The sequence below is a fragment of the Pyxicephalus adspersus genome, chromosome 6, assembly GCF_032062135.1.
Source record: "Pyxicephalus adspersus chromosome 6, UCB_Pads_2.0, whole genome shotgun sequence".
NCBI lineage: Eukaryota > Metazoa > Chordata > Amphibia > Anura > Pyxicephalidae > Pyxicephalus > Pyxicephalus adspersus.
The window spans coordinates 67,254,813-67,277,344 of record NC_092863.1 but is presented as its reverse complement, the minus strand read 5'-3'; the positions used below and the strand labels follow the sequence as shown (position 1 = coordinate 67,277,344).

At 35.2% G+C, this 22,532-nt stretch overlaps 1 protein-coding gene across 3 annotated transcripts in view; it reads left to right on the top strand.

Annotated features, from left to right (window-relative positions):
• FER (FER tyrosine kinase) overlaps positions 1–22,532 on the top strand; it is an 87,732-nt gene that overhangs the window by 17,440 nt on the left and 47,760 nt on the right. For all 3 annotated transcript variants that reach the window (XM_072416106.1, XM_072416105.1, XM_072416104.1), the window contains exons 3-11: positions 1,745–1,830; positions 5,819–6,095; positions 7,728–7,901; positions 8,834–8,933; positions 10,821–11,004; positions 12,579–12,716; positions 13,760–13,879; positions 15,869–15,991; positions 17,706–17,895. In XM_072416106.1, coding sequence (XP_072272207.1) covers positions 5,889–6,095; positions 7,728–7,901; positions 8,834–8,933; positions 10,821–11,004; positions 12,579–12,716; positions 13,760–13,879; positions 15,869–15,991; positions 17,706–17,895 — 1,236 coding nt within the window. In that variant the 5' untranslated portion in view covers positions 1,745–1,830; positions 5,819–5,888. The remainder of the gene's footprint in view (positions 1–1,744; positions 1,831–5,818; positions 6,096–7,727; positions 7,902–8,833; positions 8,934–10,820; positions 11,005–12,578; positions 12,717–13,759; positions 13,880–15,868; positions 15,992–17,705; positions 17,896–22,532) is intronic.

Here is a 22,532-nt window from a genome sequence, read left to right as displayed (position 1 = left end):
AAAAAAAAAAAAATTTCATGAAAAACTGTAACGCTTTTGGAACAGAAATCTAGACCTCAGTGTAACGCTCAGGTGGTTAATATTGTCAGATATACTCACCGTAGGCTTTTGGCCCTGAGAATCGCTGTCTCTGGTAGGTCTAATCACAAGTGTAGACTGAAACTGCTGGCTTCCACCCACTGACAGTTGGCATTGTGGACTTGGATAATCAGCCATTTGGTTTCCAAACTTGATTATACATAAAAATAAATAAAAAAAGCTCTCTTTTTAGATAGATTTATTTATTTTTTTAATATATATTTAATTTGATTTCTTAATTTTAAAACCCTTTCTTAAATTCGGTTGCTATCACAAAAAAAAATGTAAAAGCTTTGGTCAGGGGCCAGATTCAGTTTGATGAGCCTTCTAGGGTCTGGTAACCGCTATAGTAGCAGATTGAGCCTTTAGACGTGATCACTTCTGCTTTCAAACTAGAGGTCCGCTGCGCAATATATAAACAAGCTCATGTCTGTTGTGAACTGTGTGCATGTTTGAACTTGTTCAATACATGACGTGAAGGACACATCATTGATGGTAAAACTGAGAGAAAGAGTCCAATGGAAGCTGGTTTAAAACTAAGATTAACACAGTCAATACTTTAGTAAAAAAGTATATATTTTAACCACTATTTTATCACTAGTTTCTGTCCCCTAAACATATCCAAGCAGATTTTTTTTTGTTTTTTTTTACTCAACATAAAGAAGTGCATTACATACATATGTTTCCTAGAGATAAGCCTTGGTTATGACAGGTGAAAATGTTGGGGGAAACATTTTTATTTTGCTATACTGACTACTTTGTTAAATTGGGTTTATCAAAATGTGTCACCTGCTCATATGCATTTGCAGTATGCTTATTTTTAAGGAGTTGTCAGTGAGGAGATTATGTTTTTCATAGAAAAAAAATAATTTAGTGTTATTTTTAAATTAGACTGTGGTTATTCATTGTGCTTATCTTAGAGGTAGATCATAAAGGTTTTTCCCCACTGTAAGGATGTCTGATGCTTTGTGTTATACTGAATACTATGGCAAAGGACAGCTACCTACGTGGTTGTCGATGGGGATGCTGGCCCCATTACATTTGATGGGCAGTGCACAGACATGGACAAAAAATCTGTGCAGCTGTGCATTGTAAAAATAAACTTGTTTAAAGTAAAACCTTTTTAGCTGAATAAAAAGAAAATAAATATTTTTTTAATGGTATTTTATGCCTCATTGCCATGGGTAAAACAAAAGAAAAACAGTCCTTCCTGTTTGCTAAGTTTGACCATTTTTCTGTTCTTTCATATAACGTTCCTCAGCAAGACAAAATAGCTGCTGCACTGACTAGTAACAAGTATGTTCATTTCTAAGCTGCTATCAAAATGTGGACCCATCTATTTGAAGTGAGAGGGAAGATTTTGTTCCCGACTTTTGTCTTCCAGCAATTTTATGGCCCAGTGCCCCTTAAATCCCTGACTGAACAATATGACCCTGCATACCATCTCCAGTTTGAGCTCACTGACATAAGTGAAAACATCAGATGAGGGCTTTCTATACACCCATGCTATATTTTATATGCTAAATTTGTCTAGTGCACCATTATGGATATCCAAAGGTAAACTTGGTGATCGTTCAGTTGGTGATCAAAGGCTTTTCAGTTAATGGAAATACTGTAATCATGCTCCCTTATTACTGTATTACACTCAATGTTTTTTTTTTTTTAGTAATCCGGGGCATGAAACATCAGAAACTGTTTAGAGAACTGTGATCAGTGGTATCCTGTAACAGACCAGTAGTGGAGTGTTAAAAGGTGAGTTAAATGTAAATTGTAGAGTATTTTTTTTTTTTTTTTGCTTTACAACAGTACATATGTTTTAAGTAAATATCTCATGCTAGCTCATACATGTAGAGTTTTGTTATAGAACTTCAGCTACTTGTAAAACCTGGCATCTTTCAAAGTTTATACGCCCAACGTCCAACTTTTAGGTGTTTGTAGTCCTGCAATCTTTTATCTGCTAGATTACCTGATATTGACAGCCTTTTTGTTTGCAGATTATGTATGAAACTATTGCACAGAAGGACAATTTCTGACCCAACGTTGCTCCTAATAACCACAATCCTCTGTTTACTTCATAAAGCTTACTTCTCTTTTTATTATAAAATGGATATATACAGTCACTCATTTCTATATGGAGGTAATGTTCTCACACACCTCAATTTAATAGAGTAGAGGGCAGGGAATACATCAGGGGCACATTATACTCCATATGTCTTTCACCCCCTCCCCTCCATTGCTAACAAATAAATGGATTGTTAGCCCCTTGTTTAAGATCAAAAAAGTTTGTTAATATAACACATAAGGACTATGACCACGTATGCTTCAATATTATATAATATTTTGGGGTAATTCTAAACTAATGAGCTTAACATTTAAAGGGTTGCCTATTCACAATTCTTAACTATAATTTATTGCTCTTTTACTCAAGCGCACAATTTTCAAGCCTTGACATATTTGGAATCTAAATTACTCAACGTATTCATGTTTTTTAAATTTACCAAAAAAAAAATATTCAGACTTCTGTGATGGTAATGGACACAAAAAATATTTCTATGTATTTATGTAGTTTTTCTTTTTAATGAAAAATTGCATGGTTCGAAAAATGTTTATTTTCTTTGTCTTTAAAGTAATTTCCTAGTCTGAATTGCATGTTTCCTACATTTTAGGGGGGAGAGATTTGAGCTTTTACATTAGTGTCTTAGTATGTCTCCAATAAAAATACAGTTAGACGGCGATTAGAATTTCTTTTGACTTGTATGGACTAACAATTTGCCATAACTGGTAGGGACATATTTTGTCACAACAAAAAGTGGTGATCTACACAATTTACTGTTGGGACCACAACTTTCAAAGTAGCAATCTCCATTTATTTAGGTCTGACTGCCTATTCATTCTTTTTATGTCGCTCATAAAAGTAGCGAGCATGTAAGGTGATATTAACTTTTATGAATGGGATGTAATTAAAATAGTGCCATTTTTCTGGTGATCAGAATTATCACCACCTTTATATATAGACCCTTGTGACTTTCTGCCTAATATTAATAGTCAACATATTTTGCAACTGTTAAACATTTTATTTACTCCTGAGAGTTTTACTTTTATTGACAACTTTTTTAACCACCTGGGCGTTACACTGATTTCTAGATTTCTCTACCAAAAGCGGTACACTGTTTTTCATGAAATTTTTTTTTTAAATTGTAGACCTGTAACTTACAGAAATATGTCCACACAGGGGTCTAGTAGATATCATGAATATAAAAAATGTTTGAAACACACAATCATGTAAAAAAAAAAATTACTTTTAATAAAGATCGACGCTGGAACAGAACAGATCATCACAGCGGGGACCAGGTAAGTGATAGGATTTAACCACCCGACAAAGTTCGGGTTTATGGATTTTAGCAAAATTTTTAAACCCGAACCAAGGTCGGGTTTAACGGTCGGGTGGTTAACCTGATCCTAATTGGGTGGGAAGAATAGTGAGCTACAACCATATCCTTACATCTGCTTTTTAATCACCTATCATTGAAGTGTAACCAAATCCATGTGTTGGGAGATTAGAAGCCCCATATTTTATTTGCTGTCTTAATTGTTACCAGACCAGTACCAGTTACAGATTGGCTGCTAAATATGGTACGTTTATAATGTAATTAGCTCATTTAGATTATGTAAAGTTATTTTTATACTCTTTTTAACTTTGCATAGTTTTTTGTTTCTTTAACATACACAAATCTTGGATTAAGTTTAACATACATTAAATCTTGGATTACCATACTATAGCAGAAAGACTCTCTCTTTCTGCTATAGTATGGTAATTTACCCTGGTCAGTAATTTTGCATTATAACTAGATAACAACATTTATATGCACAGGTGTGACAGAATCTATCCTTGATGTAGGTGGAGGCTGTTCAACCACAATTTTCCTTCTTGTTTTAACATGAAAAAAGGTGTGTCCCAATCATGGCATTGGGTTATAGAAAAATGCATGATTGTTTTTTTCAAACTAAGAAAGATGTGCTTACTCTGGCCTGGTACACACAGGGTGTTTTTCTCTTTTGATCCAATATCTGGTCCAAAAAAAAAGATCAGATCCGTAGGTAATTCTGCTGTTGACTAAGCATAAGCAATTATTTTTTTTTATTTTCCAGAAGGCCATGGATGAATTAAACACTGGTAAATATTGATTAAAAGTACATGTCACGCTTTGTAGGAATAATAAATCAAACCCAATAGCAAGGTATGCAGGTGGACCTGTAATATCACTTTTCACATTATAGTCAAGACCTGTGGGAAGGAGAAATCAGTGCTTATGCACTTTTTTTTCTTTGTTTGGTGAGAAGATTGTCAAATATTTTGGCTGTTGAGATCATGAATAGCTATGAGTGGCCTGACACTTATGGGGTGGAGGCATTTTTAAGGTTACCCTGTACTTGGAGAGAAAAATAATGTTTGACATTTCTGGCCATCTTAAAAAAAATGCTAGTGACTTCGATGGCTTCGACTTGCTTATTTAAAGTGATAAATGTTTCAGGTTAGAGACTAAAAAAAATACTTCACTCAATAAAACAGCATGACAGCGTGAATATTTTTTTGGTTTTTAAAGTACAGTGGTACCTTAGTATCCGTTCCAGATCCTTGGACCTATACCAAACAGGACTTATACCAAACAAATTTTTCCCATAAGAAATAAAAGAAAAATGACAAAATAATTCCCATGAAAAAAAATCCTATTGTTTATGGCATATTATACATTGATGGGCTGTATGAAATAATTTAAACATTGTTTAATACATAAATACAAAAGCAGTTGGCTGAAATAAATGATAATTTAACCTCACTTTAGCTTGCTGAGAATAGTTGAGTGCCTACTAGGATGGTGCTGGGAAGGGAGGAGGAGATGTTATGTAATTCACAGAGATTTATAGCGCGGGCTGTTCACTCAATGGTAGCAACTGGCGTACTGATGCCCGTGGGCAGTCGTGGCTTTGTCTCGAGATAGGTAAATAAGGGTAGCACGTGGTGTTATGACTCATTATGACTCATACAAGTTCTAGCACAAAGGTTGTATACCAAGCAAAATGTTTCATTTCCAAACAGGACTTATACCAAGTTAGACTTATTTCAAAGCCGACTTATATCGAGGTACCACTGTACAAGTTTTCTTTCAATTCTACTTAAAGCTGAAATCAAGTCAAATAAAAGAAAAATCATACTTGGTTTTTTTAAAGGAACTAGTGGATCCAATTAAGTTTGACTTAGTATCAGCCACTTTTAAACCACAATACTGCAAAAGAAAGAGGCAATGCAAGGAGCCAGTCAGTTCTGCTGTGATGGAGAGATCGATCCCATCAGTGTTCTGCTTCATTCACTGTCCAACCAGAGGCTGGTGTCAAGGATACATTGTTTTACTACATTTACTTGCACACAGCCAAAAAAAAAAATTGTTTAGTTGTGTAGCAAAAACATGTGAACATGTTATAGTTGTGCAGTAGTTACCAGCCTGCCACAAACTGTTCTGATAGTTAATGCTAAATCCACACATTGTGATAAGCTCATTAGAGTGTCCAGTTTAGGTACCCCATATATTAGCAATTTCATTGTAATTTATACGAATGTATTTTTTGTAACTCACATGGGTGATTCTCTTATATTTTCCTCCTTAAGATTTTTAAGGAAAGCCATGTTTACTTTTGCTCTGCTTTTAAGGTTAGTTTTGATTAGTTGCCTTGTATCTTCTAGACATATGGGTATGTGCTGACCAAGAGCAGATTCTCTGTCATCACCGGACCTCCTAAGTGCCTTGGTGAAGATGGGGTTTGGAAAGGATCTAAAATTTTCACATGATGCTTTGCTGAAGTTGCAAGACTGGGAATTGCGACTCCTGGAAACTGTGAAGAAGTTCATGGCCTTAAGAATCAAGAGTGACAAAGACTATGCATCAACTCTGCAAAACCTCTGCAACCAGGTTGATAAGGAAAGTGCTCCGCAGCTTGATTACATTAGCAGTATGTCCAAGGTAATAATTATTGTTATCAAAGATTAACACAAATGTCAGTTAAGTGGACAAAAAGAATGATTACCAAGTGTAGTTCGCAGTGATTTTGATATTTGTATGTCTGTTATTATTTTATATCGGTATTCCTGAATGTGGCTCGGGGTGAATTTTATGCACCAAAAGCTGTAACCTCCGAGCCACACTCGGGGTAGCATAAAAAAAATTCTACCTGCTACCCACAATCCAGCGGCATCACATCCCCGGGATTAATAGATGTGATGCGTGAAGCCTCGGTACGCTGGGGAGGCATGACCTGGCGGGAAATTTAAAAGCATTACATTGTAATCTGCTTTTAAAACTTTGATCACAGTGATAAAGGTATAACAAAAAAAAAACAAAAGTTTATTCTATTTTTGTACCCTTGTTTGGAAAAATGTATTTATTTTTTTAATAAATTATTCAATTTTATTGTTATTATATGATTTCATTATTTTTTTATAATTTTTTATAATTATGTTATCTATAGAAAATGTTATAATTTATGATTTGTGTTTCAAACTTTATCATACCCAGGAGTTATTCTTAAGAATTGCGAGCCTAAAATATTACACAACAAATTTCCACGCAAAACAATATACCGCTTTTGTCATAAAAATACTAACATATTTAGACCGCCAGAGTGGGTAATGAAAAAAAAAAAAAAAACTGGATGCAAAATCTGTTTCCTAAGGCTTTGTAACAAAAATGTTGTATAAAGTTCCTCATTACCCACTTTTAGGAAAACACAGAGGTGATCATTTGGCATTCGTAATTTTTTTTGATTACTGGGTCATGATGGGGAGCGTTAGGGCCATGTCACATGAGCTATTTGTTTCGTTTTCAATTGACTTCCCGCAAAAATAACCAAAAGTAATTCCTATGAAATGCTTAACTCGCGCAGTTCTAATCAATTTGTAGTTGTTTTGATCAGCAATTGAGTTTTAGTAATGTTTTCAGTCAGTACCAGGATCACTAGGAACAATTTCTCGTTTCATCCCTATGGGCTTATCTAAATGCTAGACTGGGCTACACATAATTATTCTGTTCTGTTATAGCTATCAATTACTGCTAGCTACAAGTTGCTTTGGATCGCTGGTATTAGTACCACAAATGCTGCTACTAAACTCCCTGTGTGGCCCTTATTTTTGTGCATTCATGTTGTTTTGTGGAATGCTGGCTTTTGCGTCCACGTAGAGTTTTAGATGGCAGCAGTGTGGGTACTCTGTGAATAGTGCAGTAGTATTTGTTGCCAAAAGACCCCATTTAACCACTCAAAAACTAAATTTAAATAGGTTCGGACTTATTTTCATTATGAAGTATAAGCTTAATTCCAATATATTTGTAGTTCCTCTTTGTCAGTCGGCATATTGAAGTTTTTTGGAAACCTTCTGTTTGCCTCCATTTGGATTACCTGTAAGGGATTTGCTGATATGCCATTGACCTCAGTAGGCGAGCCTTTGCCATCAAAACAAAAAAAAGTGGTAGTATGTTTGATCATCCTGAATAGTGTGGCTGCATGGTTAAATTCTTGTTTAAGTTGAAAATATGTTCTGGTTCACATCAATCTGGGTTTGTTGAAGGACCTTCTAACCAAACATTTGCTTTCAATATTAGTCTTGGCTGAACATGGTTCAACAGACAGAACAGCTGAGTAAGATTATGAAGAGCCACGCAGAGGAACTCAATGCAGGACCGCTCCACCGCCTAACAGTTATGATCAAAGACAAGCAACAAGTGAAGAAGAGCTACAGCAGTATTCACCAGCAAATTGAAGCAGAGATGTACAAGGTACTGTTTTAAATGCATATGTCTTAATTTTTAGCTATGCTGACTTATGGGGAAGCTCCAAACGCTTCTGCATTTTTAAATACAGTTCACCACTTAACTGGAGCACATATGTACCCTGGCATGGTGAACTTTACTTGCTGCAGTAGCTTTGTTGTGCACATTATGCTGCAGAAATATAAAAAGGCAGCACACAAAGTGTTGGTTTACCTGACCCCTAAAGCTTTTTGTAAGTCCACAAAATTTCAAATGTTAAAGGGTTTAGTTGAAATGGGTTTATAATTATTACTGCTACAGATAGATTAAAATTGAAAGCATCTGGGAAGTGGCCTCTACAGTACGATGTTAAAAGGGAAGTTTAGTCTTTTAAACACAGTGGTTGCCAACCTTTTTGGTCCTGCGGACCACCACAGTTACCGGCTCCTGACCTCACATGCCCCGGAACCGGGTGTTACTCAAAGGGGGAGAAACTTCCCCCATAGTGACGTCATGATGGCATACCCTCGCCCACTTCCCATCTTGGATCTGAGCCTGGGATGGCAGAGTGGGCGGGTTGTGTCCAGGGACACAGCCCGCCCACTTCCCTCATCCAGGAATTTATATGGGGGAAGTGGTCCGCGGCTCTGGGTGTGCACCCTCCCACCGGTGTCCTTCTTCGGACAACCTGTTGGCGACCGCTGTTCTATAGTCAGTCAGGATCTTGCTGGTTATGATGGGAGGAACCATTAACCCTATTGTAAATTATCAATCCATGGAATTTCAGATAATAGTAGTCATTTGGTTCTTTAGTACATTGACCAAGTTGGTTCAGTTATGGAAGAAGAGTCAATAAAATATATACTTTTAGTGCTTTAGTGTTTTGAAAACAGTATAAGTTTTTATTAGATGTTAAAGTTATGTGAAGGTTGGTGAAAATAACCATTTTTTTCAATTAGGTAACAAAAACAGAAATAGAAAAATTGAAACTGAATTACCGGCAACTAACAAAGGAAGTAAATTCAGCAAAAGAAAAGTTTAAAGAAGCCGTCACCAAAGGTAAAATTTAAACCTTTCAACTAGATGCAAATTTGCACACAGTCCATAAAATGTCACCTTTTCCTGTGACTTCAACTATTCACAGACAGTAAGCACCATGTATTAAGAAGTTATTTTGTACAATTAGAATTGCAGGCAAAAATAGAAAGTAATGGTCTGTTAACATATATATATATATATATATATATATATATTTTGGTAACAGTATGGACTAATGTCATAAGTATGGTTGTATGTGCTGCCATATGTACACGACAAGTCTGATGTAAGTGTCCCTTTAAACAGTTTAAGTATACAGCTTTAGAAGTAAGTCAGATTGATAGTAAAAGCAAATGCTTTTAAAAGACTGTTTTCCCAAGGAAGGTGTTAAAAATAGCCCTTGGCCATAAACTAGCTAAGGAGCTAAACCGTGACATAATTAATAGTGTTCTGCTAGTCCTGACAGAAAAAATGAGACAACATATCATGCATTTTATTAGGTCCTTGAATTTTTGTGCTAGCAAATAATTCTTTAAAAGAATGTGTATCCAGGTTATTGACTGTTAAGTCTGTCTGTTTTAAAAACAGCCTAATGGAGCAGTGATAAACTAAAACAAACCTGCTACCAAGACATAATAAATCGTGCCATCTGTGACCAGCAGTGTGTCTGTTTGTGCTTTATAAAAACTAGAGGGAAATGTGTGGTGACAAGTGGCCTCTTTCTATGTCTCTGTAACCAGTAATGCTGACAGAGACTACTTGTACTTGTTTTTTTCTAAGTAAAGTCTACTGTTTAGAATTCTGACTTTTTTTAAAGAGAATATGAAAATGAAAATATTTAATTATACATCGTTTAATTAAATATTGAAAATATTTAATTAAACGATGATATATATGAAAATGAACGAGAATATATAAAAATATTTAATTATACATCGTTTTGGCTACCCTAGAACAGGACATTGAAGCAAACCAAAATAAATTGGTGAAGCAATTAAATTTAAATCAGGCTCACTAGTTAGAGTTCTAGATGCACATACTTCCACTGCAACGATCCTCACTTTGCTGTATTATCATGGACATTTTTGCATCCATACATAGTGTAAGGGTTGCTTATATAAGTGGACCTCTCTTAGAGAACAAATTACTGTTAGTTTTCAGGTGCATTGTTTTTCCTTATTGGACAGACAATTGAAAGGTGCACATATGCTGTGGTACTCTCATTCCCTTCCTTTAATTTTCTACAATGGGCCTGATTTATTAAATCTCTCTAGGCTTGGAGAAGATACACTTTCTACAATGAAGCTGGCTGATCCAGCAAATCTGAGATGGATCTGGTCCAGAATTTATCCTTTTTATTTATCCTGTCCAGCCTTATAGAGCTTTAATAAATCATGCCCAATATGCCTAGCAGGATTTAAAGTAGCCACCTGCCCACCATGTTGTGCAGAAAAAGTTTGTGATTAGTCTTCATACTTGATCACATGGTTTGGGAGAAATTCACTTATTTGTATTTCTTTTTGTCCTGTCATATAAACTGGAGTTAATTTTCTCCATGCACCAATTACATTTAAATCATCCTAGTATGTTTGAAACAACAGTTTAAGAACCTGTTATAACCTCACAGAGGCTTTAGAAGATCTCCAGTGCTGATCTGCAATAAAGATGAAATCAATTGAAACTTTTTTTTTAATTTTTATTGTAAAAAGTTTTTTTTTTTTTTTGGCTGGTGTTTCACAGTCAAGGGTTAGAGTTTACATTGGCTTTGCGGGATCAGTAAAAACATGTAGATAAGTTCAGTATCTACATATTGTTTTAATTGTTTTTTTTTTTATAAACGTGTGCCTTATTTTTCTTTACCTTCATGATTATTAGTTGTCTTTGTTATTTCTCTTGTACTTCACATAGGAAAAGAGACAGAAAAAGCCAGAGAACGCTATGACAAAGCAACCATGAAACTTCACATGCTTCATAATCAGTATGTTCTTGCTGTTAAAGGAGCCCAGCTGCACCAGAACCAGTATTACGATTGCACTCTGCCTCTTCTTTTAGACTCTCTGCAGACCATGCAAGAGGAAATGATCAAAGCCCTGTAAGAAATAACTTTCATTCATATAAGCTGGACCTACATTTTTTTTTTTTGCAGCAGGAATATGAACATTTTTTCAGGGTGCCATTGCATCTTCTGCCAGTTTTGTTCCTCAGAATATTATCTTTGAAAGAATAAATATATGTAGGTGCAGAATATGGAAGTGAATTCAGCAAAACCCCTAACTGGGAGTGGCTTCCCACCTTTTTCATGCTTTAATTTATGGCATTCAGATGAAAAGATGTCAACTGATCCATGACTAGTTGACCATTTTTTTACCCAGTAATTGATGGGAGCCAAAAGAATATCTCAACCATCCTTTCATTGTCTCTTTTAGGCTGGAAAGAGAAGCTTGGTATACACTATACATCGCTACCAACCATATAAATAAGCGATAAAATGACATTGCATTGCAAAGATCTCAAAAGCATCAAACGTTCATTAGCACATCATCAAAAGTATCATTAGCACATCAACAACCCTGTTGATTGTTTTTTTTTCAAATCTGATCATTAAAGTATCATTTTGTACCTGACAAACAGACCTCTCAATTAAGGGGCTGGTATTTGGCTCTAAAGTTTTACTTTATTCCAAATGTGACACAAAAACGTTCATTGAGAATTTGCTAATGTTCTCCTGACATTTTGTGGATTCTTTCTTAGGCTTAATCTAACCCTTTACCACAGTGCACTGTACCACTTACATAGTTACATAGTAGCTTAGGTTGAAAAAAGACATAGGTCCATCAAGTTCATACACTAGGGAAATAAACATATCCCAGATATAAAACCCTTCAAGACATAGTTGGTCCAGAGGAAGGCAAGAAAAACCCTGGTACAATTTGCTTCAACAGGAGAAAAAAATTCCTTCCTGATTCCATGAGGCAATTGGATGTTCCCTGGATCAACAGTCACTGTTATTTTTACTTTAAAGTCTTAATACCCAGTTATAATCTGTGCTTCTAGAAAAACATCCAGCTTTTTGGTAAAGCAATCTATAGTAGTTGCTAAAACTACTTCCTGAGGAATCTGATTCCACATTTTCACAGACCTTACAGTGAAGAATCCCTTCCTTATCCGGAACTTAAACTTCTTTTCCTCCAGGCGCAAAGAGTGCCCTCTTGTTCTTTGTAATGATCTCAAAGTGAATATTAACTTGTTGTATGTTCTTTGTAATTTAGTACACGGTGTTGCCAAAATAGTTCTCATTGTATGCTTTACTGCACATTGAGGGCTCATTCAAAGTGAATAGGTTGCCTTAAGGGAGCAAATGTCAACTCACAAAGTGTTTGTATGAAGTGCAAAGATGCAAGTAGGACTTGAGTGATGATGTGGGACGGACCATCATCTGTGTCCTGTGCACTTGTTAGCAGTGGACATGTGCATCTGTTCAACGGGAAAGATCGAATATTATCCTGCCTAAAAAGTAATCTATTTTGGTGTTCTATGCATGATTATTGCTTGCATAAACTATTTACTTTTTATAAATGCCTTTGTGAGGTTGTGATTTAAAAAATTAAGTGTCAGTCACTTATTTTTATTTTTAATGATGCTTAATGTTTTTCGTTTTTACTACAGCAAAGGAATTTTTGATGAATACTGCCAAATTACCAGCCTTGTGTCTGATGAAATTGTGTCTGTTCACAACGAAATCGAGACATGTGTTCAAGAAATAAACCCAAGCATAGAGTATGAAGATTTCATTCAGAAAAACAGGTTTGTTTATCACTTGTTTTTCAAAGTCTATTCTGTTTTGTATTTGATGCAACCTATTACCTTTCTTTTTATTACCTTTCTTTTACATTTGTGTTGAAAGATAAACAACACAGTGATTTATTAGGCAGAATTCTAACACAGAACAAAGTGCTCTAGTTAACGTCTTGCATCTTTAAAAATATGACATCTGGAGGCTGGGAATTTTGTGTCAGTATACCTTAGCAGTATGATCTTTATCCTAAACTTCCTTTATTCTAGTATGAGCAACTTTTGAATCCTGCCAGTCTCTGTGTCTCCCTAGGTTTAGAGAATTGTGCACAAATATGTATGAGCTCAATACACAATACCAGGAAGACAAGGAAGTAGCTGTGGACTCATGCAGTCAGTATATTGGGGGATTTGCACTACGCATGTTAGTAAAACTAATTATGGACACAAGCCACTTTACAAGCAAATACTTTTCAGTAAACGATAACATAATGTAGTTTTCCTAATTTTATGAAGAGTTTTACCCATATATATAACGGGGATTACTATTGTTTTGTTGTAGTCTAGGAGAATGGCCTTTTCTAACCTGCAGTTTATAATATATGCATAAATCATAATCAAAAGACTAAAGTAATCTTCTAATACAAGCACATGTAAATATGAAACATTTCAAGGCACTATCTGAGATCCACATCATCTGTACTATGTGTATTTGCTTAAGTATAACTTCTGATCTTTGGAAACTGCTTTGCAGACCACCTTCTTTTAATTTTTCTGTTGTATGGACTTACTGCAATGTCTTGGGCTGTTAGAAATTATTTTATGAATGTTTCCAGTATTTATTTGTAAAGGAATGAAGAAAATCTCCTTTTCAAGAAGTAAAGGGGTGGATCTACCATGCATGTTCTATAGAAGATATCTGTTACTTTTTAGCTATGGGAATATGTTTATCTAGTAAAAAATAAAACAGAATAGATGATGATTCATGTCAAGCCAGCAAATCCTTCAAAATGTTTTCTATTTTTTTTTTCCTTTAACTCCCTTTCCTATAATAGGTCACCGGAGTTGAAAAAAGAGGATATTGAATTTGATGTGTCATTATTAGAAGAGATTGAAAACCTGCAGGCGAATGAAATCATGTGGAACAATCTCACTGCAGAAAGCCTAAATTCAATGTACGAGATTTCAATGAGGATAATAAACAGTATTGTTCATGCTTGAATAATTGAACGTTTTTCATAAACCTGTATGAACTAATTTCTTTTTCTTTCATTTGTGAGAATTTGTGGCCTCTTAGAAAACAATTTAAAACGACAAGTGAAACCAGTTTAAAACGACAAGTGAAACCAGTTAACCAGCAAATGCTGCAACTATGCTGATTGCGATTTGGTCACTAAAATAAATTTTAAAACCAAACTGTGCAGAGAATTTCAATATTCACCTTTGCTTCTTCCCAAACTTGCATTCTTTGCAGAAATGAAGAGAAATCACTGGCTATAAAGAATGTATAAAAATGTGTTCTCTGTGCTTAGTGGCTGGTTCTACCTCTTCATATAACACTACTGTGTCCTGTAAAAATGTGGATGCAGGCAGAATGCATCACATCTATAGTAATATTTTCTCACTTTTTTCTGCAAGGCACAGTATGGTATCAACTATTTGACACCTGAATCACTTTTTTTAAATCCCACTAAATGTATCTCAATATAAGTTATTCCTTTTATACTGCAGCATGAATTAAGGTTCTTATTTGTGGACTCTCTTTCTGCTTGGTGAATTTTTCAAATTTACGGTCTGAATGTGATTGGTGGTTCTTAGAAGCAATATAACAGTACAACTTCCAATTTCTTCCTGGTTTAAAAATGAGAAATAATTCTAGTTTTTGTTCTCAGTGGGTAGCAACTAATTCTGACTAGTGTGAAAAAAGAAGCTTGAAATAGAAATGTAGCCTGCATAGTTATTTAAAAAAAAGTATCGGTATTCCTTTACAAATGAAGAGAATTGAACGAAAACTAGAACTGAAACAGCTTGTTGTTTCTCCTGCTCTATGCAATGAAATACAAATATTCTTTATATAACATGCTGCCTGGTATAATTAATTATTCATTGTAACTACTCATCACTGTATTTATAAACCTTTTATAGTCATCCAAACATTTATCAAGCAGATAAAAATTTCAAGAAAGTACGTAGTTACTTTTTTACTTTACAGATCCAAAATATGCTCCGTAAACCCTTTTCAGATTCTACTGTGGGCAGGATTTGCTTGTTATTAATGCACAAGAAAATTGTGTTTTTGGCAAATGTACACCAACTGGTGCTACCGCACTCACCTGTGCTTTGATTTAAAGAATTGCAAGAGAACTAGAACCTAATGAGATATAGCCTGTTCACCTATTAAAGTGAATTATTCCCTTCCAAAGGATGTTTTACTTAGCGTAGTACATGTGGTGAAAAGTCACTGTGTCATCCAATGGACAAGATTTTCATTTTGGTGGCTTATTCTTTTTATCAGTCTTTATCGTTTTATCAGTAGATTTCTTGTTAATAATAATATAAGAGTATTTCTGTGACTAAATCAAGTTTTCCAATAGAAAAGTAATTGAGAGAAAAAACATCAAGTGAAAATGTAGATAAAAATAAATTAAGATGTAGATAAAAATATTAAAAAAAGATTAGGAATCTGGCATTCACATTGAGATTTGTGGTACTGGAGGTCTTACAAATGGTATGTTACATGTAGCAGTAATATACTGGCACATGAACTTCTTCCAATAAACCACATTTGGAGTGAACCCTTTCAATTAGCCTTACATTTTTAATGTGAAAACCGTATTAAATTTTATAGAAACCAGTAACCTTAATTATTGGATTTTAGGAGCAAGTTGGTTTTATTTGATGTTGTCATTTCAAAGCTAGTAGTTTATTCGGCTATTTATTAGGCTGCAAACTGTCTCGTTAGATCATATCTTTTGCTTCTTAGCCAGTGACCTTGTTAGAATGAAATGTGTTAGCCGCTGCTGTTCCTTGCTTAAAACTGGATAGGATTTATCGTTTTCTGTTTAAATGCCACCTTTGTGGAGAGATTTCATGTCTGCTTCAATTTACTTGTCTTGGGTTGCCCTCAGTGTCATCTCCAGAATACATCACAATTTGTTTTACAGGTTGAAAACAGCATCTGAGGAGCTCACACTGACACAGCAGTCACTTTTAAGCAAAGAAGAACTCTTGGCTGAAAAAGAGAAAGCTATTTTAGAATCTGCTAACGCCTGTGAAAAAAAGTCTGAGTAAGTGTCTTGTTTGTGTTGCACAACTGGTGGTCGACCTAATCATGCAGCCCTTGTGTCTTTTCTATGTTTTTTTTTTTTTTTCCTATTTGGCTTGAGACTCATACATTTTTACACTTTTGTGGGTAAAGTGTATATGTTTTATATAGCTCTAAGTGATAAAACTAAGCAACAAATTGCACAACAAAAACGAAATTAGGAAAAAGCTTTCCCTGCCAGCATGCTTAAAAAAAGAACCCCTGCTCTCTGGACGAAAAAATTGGTCTCTTTGCAGAGGTCCATTATAACCCTTGCTGAGCAAGAGCTCTTTAGGGAGCGTGAAGTTTGATGATTGTGGAGCCAAATTTTTACTAAGCAGGGTTGTGTCAGACCTTTGCTTCCACACAGGGAACAAGGGTTTCACTCTGCTTACAGACCAAGACTGATCTTCTGTTTTAGCGGAAGGTACACTTTAAGGTCATGAGATAGAAGCTTGCTTCAAGGAGATGGAGTTGAAAGCAGAATGCCAAAAAGCCGATATATTAACTTAAATACCTTACAAAAATGCAGGTTAGTTCATTGAAGTGTTGGCAATCCAGTTTTGTGCAGTTGCCGTCTTCTTACTAATTGTGATGGTCATAACTGAAATATTTGTTCTGTTGCATGGTATGTTGCAGATTTTTGTTTGATTCTTTTTTTCCCAACTTCGGTTTTGTTGATCTCACATTTTTTTCCATCTGTTATGCCTCCATGTCTCGCTCTGACGCAGACATCAAACATTTTTTTGCTGTAGAAAAAGATTTCCCGCCTTTTTGTTTTGGTGCACCCTAAAATGTATTTAGTCAAAATAAACTGGATGTGGGCTTTATCGATCCCCTGAGTAGATGAGGCTGCAGTGGGTTTAGTAGTCTTTTTTACTTTGTGTGTATGTTTGATACTTATAAATATGTAAAGGCAGTTCAAGGATTTTAGAGTGATTCCTCACATGTTTAAGTCAAATAGGAAAAATTTTCTGGGCAGGCAGTAAAAAAGAAGGCATATGATGTAATGTGGACTTTGGCTTACAGGACCACAACACCTTGACCTTGATGTTTGCAAAGTTTTTTATTGGCTAACTAATCAACTTCTAATTGTTTTTATTGTTTGTAAACATATACAGCTATCTAGCAAATATTTTCAATAAGAGCAATATCACTTCAGAAGACAAGTTTTAATCCTTGTTACTGCAACATATGGTAACTAGCTGTAGGTGTGCATTGAAAAGCTAAGGTAATTGCACCCCAATCTTTAGATGTAGAATGAAAAAATTGGGCTTACCTGGGAAATTAAAAATGTTTGGTTTTTTGTTAGTAAAAATTTATTCCACCATCTATCCATCTCTATATGCTCAATATGCTACCAAAATATTGCTATTTTTTTATTTAGTTCAATTTACAGATTTCGTCTAATTGTCTAATTGTCTAACTGTTCTTATTGACATATATTTTATTGGTAGAGTTGCGGTGTCAGCTTTGGGATTCAAGGAGAATAAAACAATGTTTTCTGTCCCCCTGTCTACTTATAACTGGTTAAAGGATATCTCTTCAGTGTGCTCACAAACGGCAACCAGAGAACCTTTCCTTATGCTGTCAAAACATAACAAAAATAGAATGTTTTGGCTTTAATCCTTTTTTTTATTCAAAATTTGATAAGCATAAGTCAAGTTTAACAAACTTTTTGTTCCTATTTACTTTAGTATTGTGCTTGTCTTGAGTCGGAAACAAGCGCTTGAAGAGCTTAAGCAGTCAATCCAAAATCTGAAATGCACAGAAGCAAAACTAACTGCCCAGAAAGAGCTACTCGATCAAAAGGTGCAAGAAAATGAAGGCAAAGAACCTCCCCCTGTAGTTAATTATGAGGAAGATGCTAGATCTGTAACTTCTATGGTAAGCAAGTTACTGGAAGCTTTTTTCATAACTGAGGAATGTTAAAATACTTTGCTGTACTTTAGGCTGAACAAAAAGGAGTCCACAGATTCAATGATTTCCCCAGATATTTTTTTTCAGCTGGGTGGGGAGAAACTGTAAGTGGATGGTCAAAAAAGAGCCAGGGTAACGCATGGCAAATTTAGTATTTCCATTTCCCAGTGGCTTGGGAGAACAGTGAAATTGAAGCTCACCAATAATAAAGTCAAGTAAATATAAAGCATCCATGTTACTTTTGAATTGTGTATTTTTTTTTAACCACCTCGTGTTTTAGCATGTGCTGATGTGCATCATTAATATTCATTGACATGCATTTTAAAGTGTCTCCATAGAAGTCAGTCTAGAGAGGTGTGGATATTTGTGTGCATCTTACGCACTTTATGATATGACAACATCTAGAACCGAATTTCTCAAGCTTTTTAACATGGGGGAACTCCTATAATAACTTTATGAAACTACTCAGGAAAATCATTAGCGTGATGTTCAGTAGGAATAATGCCTTATACATTGCTGGCCAGTGGGAAGAAAGTACCAAAAGATCAATGGTGTAATTTGTGTCAGTCACAAATTGCTAATTTTCTAAAGGCACTCCTAGCAACCTCTAGGTTTAAGCATAGGCTAGAAACACTGGTCTAGAATCTCACATATATCATAGTAAAGAGAGTTGAATGGTATGCTGAGAGCAGTGGTTAGTGTTTGCAATGTGCTTTGGATTTTACCTGTAACTATTTCAATCTGTCATCAAGTTTAATTTCTGATTGATGCAAGCTGCAGTTTTCCGACTGAAATCTAAATAACTCCAGGAACAAAACATCAGTTCATCGGTTCAAAATTAGTTAATTTCCTCATAAGTAGTGTGGAGCTTCCAGGAGGCCGGTATTTAGCTTAACCTTACCAGTGGTAATCCCGAGTCAATCTTTGGGGTAGGTAAACCTATGGAAACAATAGAAAATAAAGCGCTTACCTGATATGCTGGCATCCTCCTTCGCGATCCTCATCTTCTTTCTTCCTCCGGCCGGTGTCCTCTGCACCCGATGAGTCAGCGGGGAGTTCCCAGTGACGTTGGTGCGTGCGGAGGTTCGATCGGGGCGGGAAATTCAAATCTATTTGTATTGCATTCAATACAAAATAACTGTATTGAATGCAATACAGTGGATTTATGTGTAAGAGCAGTACTTTGTTTTTCATGACATTTATTTTACAGTTTAATATAGTATGAGTATAATATTTATTTTTCAAAAAATGCTTTTAGACATATAAAACGGGACAGAAATGAACCGCTCAGGAGGTTAATGATACATTTCTTTAAAACACATGGGAGTGGTAATAAGACAATAGCCGTTTCATTATTTAGCACATTAAGCTGCTGCATTAAACTTGTGACAAGTTCAATTTGAGTTCTTCCAGCAGTTGACAAACATTGAATTATTGATTTCTGTGTTTACTACAGGAAGCTGTTGTGAAATAGATACATGCTGTGTGTTATGTCTTGTAAACCCAGAGGTACTTGGACATTTATTGGTAATATGTGTGCGCAAGCCTTGTAAGTTTATTAATTTTAGATGTCACTTGGTGCTCCTATATTTTGAAAGCTCCTGGCTAAATCTAGTGCAGGTATACATGTAATGTTGTCCTTGTGCGAGGATTCTTTTAGAACATACTGCAAGGGAATTATCATAGCAGATGTTGTAGTCCTTTGCAAGAACATCTTTTTACAGGATTTTCACTGCTCTGTGTTATCTAGCGTCAGAGTTAGAGCAGTGATTTAATCCTCAAATAAGCGTTAGAGTTGGAAAACTAGGTTAAGGTAAGTATACTACGAATATGATTTTTAGGTGCATTTTACATCCAATAATAGTAAAAGATGGAGGTGAAAGAACAGGCAGAATGTGTAAACTGACTGTGTGTTGAAGGTCCACTTTAAGTACAAAGATTACAAGCTTGCCTCTGGGGAATGTATAGTAAAAGCAGCATGCCAAAAGCAATATGTTAGTTTAACAGCATTTAAGTGGAATTTGTGAACCAGTTGTGTGTAGCTGCCTTTATTATTGTGATTGCCATATGTGCTGTGTAACCTGATGCACAATATTGCTGCATAAACTTGTTATCTGATGACCTTTGTTACTTTTTTTCCCATCTCACTTAGTCCTTTTCATCTACTTTGTCTGAATGTTCTCCTCCAGTGTGCACTTCATATCATTACTTTGTACCCAATTCCTGATGGTGACACCAGTGTAGTATTTCTTCAAAGTTTGTATTTGAACAGCCTATTGTAGTCTCTCATAATGTATAGAACAGGTTTTGTAAAAAAAATAAAATGGTACAATCCAAAGGTTGGAAATAAGTTTTGTATTGATAATGGCATGTTAAAGCTTATATATTGAGATAATAGATTTTAGTAGTTAGGTTTACATTTTTCATTTTGCGAATACAGCAAGTACAGTTCAGTTTCTTATAAGTACCACTAGGTGTCCCTGTATGTCTGGAAATTATCTTTTGGCATTCAGCAATGTGTGTAAGATTAAAACGTGTGTCCTTGTGTGTTAAAAATAAAGTGTGTTTGTGTGTGATGAACAGCCAGCCTGCACAGTGTTTTATTATTTTAGTAAAATGTTGGGGTGAGCAAAATGTCGGAATATATATTAGTTTTATTTATTTTATAAGTTTATTTTAACTGGTGTTTTCCCTTAGCTGTTAGGTCATATAAGGCAATTTTATAGCTGTAAAGAATGTAAAGCTTGCAGGTAATCATTCTGTTTTCATTTTTTATAAAGTGTTTTGGCTCTGGCTTGTATAGGGTGAAAGAAATGCTTCTAAAACAGAGCTTGACAAATTGCAGGTCATTGCAGTGCCTAAATAATAAGGTTTGCTCTTCACTTTTATTTAACCTTTTATTATTGTTTATGGTGAAAGTAAGTGTTTTCTGGCTCTGAAGTCACATTGACTGCCTCTTATATTTAACATTGTGTCTTCTCTGCTCTTAAATGATATTGTTCCCTCAAATTGTCTACCATTTTCATTTTAACAAGTGTCATTTTAACAAGGGTCACATGCAGCTCTTGTTATAGTTGTTTTGTAGCATGTGACTGCTTTTCATCAAGAGCTGTGATTTACATACTGACCTTTGTAAGCCTCTGTTGTAGTATTCAAATGAAATAATCTTTATTCATTATGTAGTTTATTTACAGTAAATATACATAGTTATTTTTTTAAACAAAGATTCTTGTTTTCTTGTTTGGTGCATATGGAGATTGATAAATGTGCATTAGGATACTTTTTCAAATTGTCCACTAGATAGTGCTGTGTTTGTCTATGTATCATAAATAGAAGCTTAGTCTTTGTGAAAGAAAACAGCGCACCGCCTAGTGGACCACTTTAAAAATGTGTCTGTGCATTCACCCATGCCTATTTTGATACCTTTTAAGTAAAACGTATACCTGCCTACCTTTAGCTAACTTTAAGTACTTTCACTCTGTTCAGCTTGTACAGAACAATTTGTTCAATTAAACATATTTTGCAAATAGTTTTTAAGTGCCCCCCCTTTGTGTGTAAGTGTGTTAAGGCTAAAGTAAACTGTGAAAGAGTAAAGTAAAGGTGTCTCCTAATTGCTTGTGGTATTACACAAAAGCTGAATATTCAGGTCCTCCACCAAAATAAGATATAAATTCCATTTGTTACACTGTATTACCTTTGTTTATTTTTACATGACCTTCAGATTTTTATATTTTGACAGTTGAAGCAGTTTTACAAGTAAATATAGTTTCATTTGCCCCTTCTCAAATAAAGGGCTTGACTATCTGTATTTTGTTGCTAAAGGTAAGTATGGTTCTGGGGAGCCCATTAGTTAAGTGGTCTGTAGGCCTGAAAAGGTTGGTGACCACTGCACTAAACACCTAATAAAAAGATTTTGGATCATAGCACTAATTATCGCTAGCCATACCAGATATTGCACTGACATTGAGGTGCCTCTAGGTCAGCATGTGTGGCTAGCTTAGCCTTTTTATAGTCTGTCTTTCAAACTTTTCCACTTGACTTCACTTCAGCTTCAACCAGGTTAAATGAGTTGTAAAAGACAATATTTAAAAAAAATGGAATGGAATACCTTTGTAGAGTAGAATAATAAGAGGCAGCGGAAAGAAATAAAATTTACAGGTTTTAATCAGCCTAAGATGCTCACTATCTTATTTCTTCTTTAAAGTTTGTCAGAATGAAGCCTCTGGCCATAAACTATTGTCAGGACTCTCTATCAATTGGCAAAAGAGTGCTGGCTGCAGACCTGGAATCCTGCTGAATATGTCATAAAAATGCCTATTCTACATGGTATATTGTAGACATTTACATGCTGCGTTTGCGTTATGGTCAGAGCAGTGCCAGAAAAATAATGGAAATCCACTTATTAATGTCAGAATAATCAAAGTGGATGTTAGTGTTCAGATCATTTCCAGCCTGGTTTATTGTTTTACTGTTTTTTTTTTCTCCTTAACTCTTGACATTAAAAGCATTTGGCCTCCCCTGGTGATTCCTGTAACTATTTAGTCTTATCTCACAAATTATTGTCATGACCAATTAAGGACCTGAAAGCTAATGACAGTCAGGAC